Source organism: Crocodylus porosus, unplaced genomic scaffold (assembly GCF_001723895.1).
Source record: "Crocodylus porosus isolate Cpor-Errol unplaced genomic scaffold, CroPor_comp1, whole genome shotgun sequence".
NCBI classification, from domain to species: domain Eukaryota; kingdom Metazoa; phylum Chordata; order Crocodylia; family Crocodylidae; genus Crocodylus; species Crocodylus porosus.
In genome coordinates this window covers 125,151,248-125,159,231 of record NW_017728943.1, presented here as the reverse complement: position 1 = coordinate 125,159,231, position 7,984 = coordinate 125,151,248, and the positions used below count along the sequence as shown (strand labels likewise).

The following is a 7,984-nucleotide window of genomic DNA, read 5'->3' as shown; positions in this document are numbered from 1 at the left end:
TCCCCCGTAGCCAGTACCAGGTCGAGCAGCGCTTTGCCTCTCGTTGGCCCATAGACTTCTTGAGTCAGGTAGAGGTCATCCACGCACAAGAGAAAGCTTTGCGACCGCTCAGATGCGGGGTAGGGCAGCTTGGTCTGGCTTTACTTCACAGCCAGAATACTAATCATAGGTGCCAGACTGAGAGAGAAAGTGACAGAGGGTTTCTCAGTGAACTGTTTGGGGCCCATTTTTTTATCTTTTTGAGGCATTAAGGACTGGTGAAGAAACAGGAATCATTGGAAATGAGAAAGAAAGGCACAGCTTAGCAATGTTGTGGCTCACTGTGACTTGGGCAGGAGTCAGTGCTGAGGGGGACTGTGCTTATTGGTGGTCAAGATCACTACCATAAATCTGAGTAACATGGGTTGCACTCACCTATCCTTGTGGTTCCCATCAGCTGTGTAACTACTTGACCACCTGTGGCTAAGATCAAGTTTAGTGGCTGGATGGAGGTCTAGTTTACTTCCTGGATTGATGCCAGGTACATTGACATCAATGTAACAGAGTACAGAGATGGAGAAGGAGTATGAATTCTTGGAGCCCGGAACAACATCAGTGGTGGTCTTGAAGAGAAGAGTGACAGTTATGGAAGGGAAAGTAGACCAAGATGTGAGAAGTGAATCAGAGAACGGAAGCAAAGGTCCAAAGTTTAATGGAGGATGGATGAAAGTGGGGAAGAAAGGTGTGGTGGGGTCAGCAGTTTTGGAGGAAGCTTTTTTTGAAGAACGCTACAAGGGAAGAGTCCAGCTGGCAGGAAGAACAGGAGGAGAGGAGGTCAGGAAGGAGAAATGAGGAATGCAGCAGTGATTGAAAGGAAGAGGAAGACTAGTAGGAGGAATAAGCCAGACCTGCAAAGAGAAAGAAGATGGGAGGAAGTGAGAGATGGAGCAGCAAGTAATATACACCTGAGAATAAGAGCAGTAGTAACTGGGGAAGGAGAACAGAGAAGTTAGAAAAATATTGTTTGACGTTTTGGGTGTTAAAGTGGAACATTAAAAAAATCAGAGATAAATGTAAGACAGATTTTGAGATCATGGCATGGTAAAATATTATCATTCAATGGTAAAGTAACTGCGGTGAAAATGGTACTCTTGCCAATCATACTTTACATGGAAGCGGTATATCCACTGTCATGGCAGCAGATAAGGAAGGTACAGAGGCAGATATGCGGGGGGTTTTGTGGAGGGAAGTTAGAGAGAAAGGGTAGCCAGAATGGAGCTATACAAAAGCAGGGAATTAGGAGGTTGAGGAATGCCAGATTTGGAAATGCCGGCTTTGTGTATACTTTATATGTATGTTCTGTAAAAAGACAGTGAGGGTGGGTGGGGAAGACTGCATGTTTCTGCTGTTACCAGGCAGGAAAAACTTTAAAAAGATGGGGCATGTATGGGGAAGAATAGAAAAAGCCATTGACATGGCAGCCGCCAGCCCACTATGCAAAAGTGGAGAGTTTTGAAAAGGTAAATAAACTTGATGGAGTAGGATTAGAGTGCTTGAAAGACTGTAAGAAGGTGATTAATATGATAAGAAATATAAAATAACAATAGTTAGTGATCTGACAGAAAGACAGATGCAAATGTGTGGAAAGAAGTGACAGATAATAGAGTGAAAGGAGAACATACAGATATCATATTAATATTCTTCCTGTGAGGGGCATACAGCATAAATGGGGTTTAGTAAGATTGGTGACATACCCAAGAGAGGGATGTGGGGCTGAAGAATCTATACTGCATGTATTTTCGGACTGCCCTTTTGTGCAAGGGGTATTGGAGGAGTGTGTCATTTTCTGAGAGCAATTGATATGAACCATGACTTAACATATGAGATTGTGTTGTATGGGTTAATGCCCAAAGGACTGGAAACACGGGGCATCTATACAAGTGCTCTGGGGTGGGGGTGGAGGGGCATGTTTTAATTAGACCAACTCTTGGGAGTTGGTCTAATCAAAACACCCACAGCATCTTGTGTATTCAGCATCCCATGCTTCAAAATGATGGCAGGGTGCTTTAATTGAAGTTCATTTGATGAGCTTTAGTTAAAGTGCCCCCAGCCATTTTGAAATGCGGGGACACTGAATACACATGACATCAAAGTTGCTGAAGCATTCTAATTAGAACGCTCCAGCAGACCCAGTTAATTAGAACGTGTTGGAGCAGGTGTCCCGCATGCGTACAGGCACCCACAGAGACTAAGAACCATACTACTTTTGCAACAATAGTGGTATGGAAGGTGAGAAACCTACTGTTGGTCAAGGGACTGGCTTCCACCAGAAGAGAATGTTTGAGGATGGAAATTTATGAATTGAAATACTATGTGGATCAAGACGTACACAAGATGGGAAAAGAGAAGGCAGGGAAGAGATGGAGGAAAGAAGTGTTTCTTCCAAAAGAACAAAGGGACAGTGTGAAAATTATTGTGCTTCCTGGGCTGGGGGTAGGCTTGTGAGAGGGCAGTGTGTTAATGGTGAGAAGGGGTGTAAAAAGAACAGGGTATTGTTGTAGGGGAGGTTGTCAAGTTTTGTGTTAATATAGTTTCTTTTAATTGTTTTGTAATAATAAAAAAAATAAAGGTTCCCATGGGCTTGTTTGCCCAATAATATAAAACACATTATAGTCATGCTCAGTGTTGGCTGCATTTAATCAGCTTCACAGTTGATTTCCATTACTGAGTACGTGCTGGTTTTGGCAGCAGTTTAATGATAGCCAATGTATGTAATGAGGTTTCCTGGTATGTGAATGTAAAATGAAGGGCCTTTTTTCCCCATGCTGATTGGAGGAACAGATCTCATTTTGTATTTGAGTTAATACGGGATTTTCTTCAAAAAACAGATTGGAAATAAAAACAAGATATGGTTAGCAAGAATGATGAGAAGAGCATTACACCACTATTCTTTTCCTCTGTATTAGACTGGTTAATTTGTAGCTGGCAGCGATTTGCAATCTGATGGATCAAACCACTTTCTGTTGGCAAATGTTAATGTGAAATAAGATGCATCTGGGTAAGCAGAAGATGCTAGCAGTTATATGTGCTTTGAAGCTGTGGGGCAGAAATTCGATTAATTCCCCTTGACACTTGACGTCACTGTAAATCTAATATATCTTCTGTCATTTTTCGTATTGCAGTTGTAGGCTATTGGACATAAATGCTGTAGCAAATATGTGTTCTTCAGCAAAGTAGGCAAAAGTGTCTCCTTTAGATCTTAGATGGGATGTAATGAGCATTTGAAGTTGGGAATTTACCCAGATTCTAAAAATGGCATTCAGCATCTTCCAGGAGCAAGAGAAAAATAAGAAATCTAGTGCTATTTACTGTATTGGAGAGAGGTAGTTAGCCATGTTAGCCTGAGAAGGCAGAATAGATTTGCACCTTTTATAGAAAGGAGTCTTTCAATTCGTGATTTCACAGATTTTGCAGAAAACCACAAATCCAGGATTTTCTGCAAAATCAACTTAAAAAAAATTAATAAAAATAAATACAGTGTCCCTTGCTGCCACAACCCAGCCTCACAGGCCACTTGATAGGGGGGAGGTGCTGGCTGGCGGGGCCACACAAAGTGCAGTAGACAGGATGGTGGCCACTCCCTTGTCCCTTCTCCCCCTGCTGGGGCCTCTCCACCAATCAGCACTGCGGGGCAGGGCCAGCAGAGCACATCTGGGAAATACCTGAGAAATTTGCTTTATGCTGCAACCAAGCCAGGAAAATTGTTTAGTTTTGCTGTGATGTAAGTAGGTCCCTATTTGTAGACCATGTAAATTGGAGATTTATAGTATAAGCTTTTGTAAGCGGAGGGCTTACTTCAATAGATGCTGCGAAGGGACTGCAGGAAGCAGAGCTGCTAAATAGAAAGCAGGGGTTTAGGATACAAAGGATAGGGAAGGGGATAGGAGAGAGATGGCACTGCTGAAAGGCAAGGTGGGTAAGAGAGAGAAAAACAAAGCAGTTAACCCATCCAAGTAATGGGTTAAAATTGCATCGTCTCAGTTTAGACCAGTGGTCTCCAACCTTTTTATGGTAAAGTTTACTTTTTGGAAGTAAAGGACACCCCAGGATCTACCTCACCCCACCTTCCCCAGCTCGCGAAAAGTCCCAGACCTGGCTGGGCCCAATCCCACTATTGTGCCACAGCTGCACTGAGCCATACCCACCTAGCAGCCAGATGAATGTGGTGTCAGGCCCTGACCCAGCCAGGTCTGGAAATCTCTGCGGTCTAGGAGTGTGCGGGGGGGCTCCCACCACTGTGTGCAGCCTGGTGGAGAACCCAGGGCCCTTCCCCCCCACCCCGTACTCGAGGATTGACCTGTCAATCAGGATCAATGGGTTGGTGACCACTGATTTAGGCCATGCTTAACACCATCCAATCTGTGGATAATTTCTTGTTCTGCAATTTCCAGTGGCTCTTAGCTGACAAAACTTTAAAAATGAACTTGAATGTAAGCCCTCTATTTACAAAAGCTTGTGCTATACATCCTTGATGTAGGAAGTAAAGGCACAAGCTTACTTTATTTTCCATTCATTGTTGGGTTTGATAAATTTCTTCCTTTATTTTTTGACACAAGACTTAAACTTAGCAATGCAGAGTAAATTTCTAAAGCTGTTCTCTTTAATACCTTTCTGGGTGTGACAAAGTTTGTCTTGGGTATTCAGTTACATTTAATCATGGCAATGCTATAATAGGCAGGAGGCAGAGTAGAGTTGCACCTTCTAAACTAAAAAAAAAAATTAAGAAAAAGTTAATGTAATAACTATTTGCAGTATAACAAAACAGAATGACATATATATATAGCTCAGTATAGTGATCTCTGCGTCTCAATAGATTGATGGATACTTGTGTGTTTATACATATTTTGAAATTACTCAGTTTATATAAGAACTGTTGATGTGTACAGCACTGGGTTTTCTTTTTTTTTTTTTCTTTAAAGGAGCCGTTGTGGAGCCTTCTGCTGGAATTCCACAGAAAACCAAAAAAATGAGTACACCCTCTGGAAAAAACTAGTCCAGCAGATTTGGGGTAACAAATACTCTTTACTTGAAAAATATAAGAAGATTAAATAGTTTGTCAGATTTCCTAGCTTTGGTATCCATATGGTGTATACACAGTGTAGGAAATAACTAAGAGAGAGAATTTCAGAGTCCAGAAGAAGGCAGTGTTTACTGAAGAGCTTGAGCTTTGTCAAGTGTTGGGTGGTGAGGAAATTTTTCACTGTAAATTGCTAGTGTCTTCCGCCTGTGTCTTCAGATAATGAAACAAAAGCTTTGAGTGGTATGAATCATCTTATAGTCCTTAAAGGGATATTCCCTCTGAAATTTCACAGAAACCTCCAGTTTATATGTTTGCCCAGCAGGTCATGTGAAAGAGCATTCAATGTAAATAAAATTGAAAGTGATAAGTTTACACTAAGTTGAATGTCGTATATAACATAAACGTCCTTAATGCAGAGATTTAGGGATAGAGTTATTGAATAAAAATGCCTGAGTGGAGGACCTAAAGGATCTCCAAAAAGGGGGAGGGTATGAGTGCACAAGGAAGAATCTCAAGTAGGGAACAAAACCTTCCACTTTCAATGGGGAATTAGTAATTTTTATAACAAGACTGGGCAACACAATCAGTTTGATTTCAAACTATTAAAGGGGGTCAGTGGGTGGGTGGATGTGTGCGCGTGCACACTGGTAATTTCTACCCTAGGCCTAAGTGACAAAAATTACCATATTTACCTGAATTCAAGTGACAACCCGTCAATATTAGAAGCTATACACAGAAAATTTATGAGTTTGTTATAATTTTTCATGTATAAAATTTAATTATTGGAAGGATATCTTAAGTTTGTCCCCCCCACTGCTGCAGTGGGGAAAGCAGTAGAGGGGCAGAATGAGGGGGCAAGTTGGGGATAGTAGTGGGGCAGGCAGTAGCGAAACTGGTGGTGGGGGAGGCAGTTGGGGGGGTCAAAGAGCTTGACCTCTGTACCTTGCCCCCACCCCCATTTTGCCCCCTGCCACGTGTCCATCCCACCACTTGCCCCCCTTGTGCCTGATCCCCCCTTAGCCTCAGACCCCCTGCCTACCTCTCCTATTTAACTCCCCCATCATCTCTGCCTCCCACTGACTTGCCTCCCTCCCACCACCACTTCCCTTTGTTCCAACACCAGCAGGCTCCATCCCTGCTTCAGCCCAGGGCACCGAGCATGCGCTTGCTCTGGCCCCAGCCCAGCTCAGTACTAGCAGCAGTAGCAGCATTGCTGTGTCAGCTCCAGTCCCAGCTCTGGGGCCCAGGTGGAAGTGCTGCCTTCACCACTGCTACTGGACTGGAAGATGGGCAGAAGCTAGAGCTGCAACAGCTGCTTGCCACCCCAACCTTATACTCAATTCCAAGATGAGCTTTTATCCCGTGTTAAATGGGGAATACACTTTGTCTTGGAATCAAGTAAATTGAAGCACAGTTCACAAGCCTTAAAACAGACAGTTAAAGTAGAATTTTTTTTTTAAATTGACAGTGTAATTAAGGTTTTTAACATTTTCAAATGGTCCATAGGTGGTTTCTAAGAGAGCAGTCATTTTGGTAAAACATTAATATGATTTTGCTTTGTTTAAAATTTATTTTATTAGGAAGACAAAAGTAACATGATATAAATTTTTTGTTCTACTGCAAATCATAGGTAAATGTCACTTTACTGTTTCCAGACAGCTGATGCAGAGCAGAAGGTAAAGTGGCAGGTCAACAAGGACTTGGTGTGGCTTTACTTCTATAACATCACTCCTGAAGACCCTAGGAAGCTGTTCCATCTGCTTTCCAAGCATTGCACAGCTTAAGACATGGAAGAAGCCAAGTGACAATAAAATAAGCAAAACACATTTCATGACCTGCTCAATTCCTTCTGCCCCCATGGAGTATAATTTTTTACTATATCCTTTTTAAAGCATAATTCATTTATTTTATTTTTTTCTTTCCAAATGATTTGCCCTTTATGACTGGTTAAAGGAGGCTACTTTTAAAATGATTGAAAATCATTTTTAAATGGGCCTTTATTTTGGTTAATAAGTCCAGTGGTATAAATAACATTTTGCGCATTTGTATGCATACAGCATTTTTTTAAAACTACTTCAAATACGCTTGTTTGGATCTTGGATGAATTGTGCTCATCAGGTGACAGCAAGAAGCACCAAATAAACCATGTCAAAAGTTTTGACACCAGGAATTTTTTATATAGACCTTTTTTCATGCTTCTGTGGTTCTCTTTGCTTCTGCTATTTTGGCAGTTTCAAGCTGTCGCTATTGGCAAGTGCTCCAGAGTTGTGTATTCTCAGTTTCTGGTGTGTAAATTGTCAATCTTATTCATATGCTTAATGGAATCTTTCAGTAAAGAAAGAAAATAGTTAACTTAGAAACTATATATTGTGGCTCAGCTCCGATGACCTTCACTTTCTTATTATTTTTTTTTTCTGTATATGCAAACTTAACTCTTATAAATGTAATCACCAGTTCAGACTGGAAGACATTTTCCCCATGTTTTTATCCTATCATTTTTCTACTACTCTTTCTTTGCTCTTTTTGTTTATTGGTTGTGTTATAATGACCATGATGTGTTCACTTTGTTATAATACATTGATTTCAGCCCAGTGATTTTGAATAGATGTCTTTAATTAAAAAATAAAGCCAAAGAAACTTTTTCTTATAGAAAATGTCCATAAGCTAAACAAAACCCCCCAAATAATTCTTGTACAACTCCAGGTAGGGTACAACAGTAGTAAATAGTGCAGACCATGTATTAGAATTTTGTTAATGATGATTTTTTGACAATTGTTGATGATAATGATAGTGATGGTAAAAAAAATGATAATTTTGTTAAGTCACACAGAGCTAAATTGGTGGTATAATTCCATGGAGATACACCCCTGGTAAGTTTAGCCTACCTGTGTTCAAGAACAATATATTTTAAAATAAAATAATTTC

At 40.9% G+C, this 7,984-nt stretch overlaps 1 protein-coding gene across 1 annotated transcript in view; it reads left to right on the top strand.

Moving 5' to 3' along the window:
• Window positions 1-7,682, top strand: part of ZC2HC1B (zinc finger C2HC-type containing 1B) — a 26,516-nt gene extending 18,834 nt beyond the window's left edge. Inside the window, exons 7-8 of the mRNA XM_019550142.1 lie at window positions 4,959-5,047; window positions 6,715-7,682. Coding sequence (XP_019405687.1) covers window positions 4,959-5,032 — 74 coding nt within the window. The 3' untranslated portion in view covers window positions 5,033-5,047; window positions 6,715-7,682. The remainder of the gene's footprint in view (window positions 1-4,958; window positions 5,048-6,714) is intronic.
• Window positions 7,683-7,984: the final 302 nt, after the last annotated feature.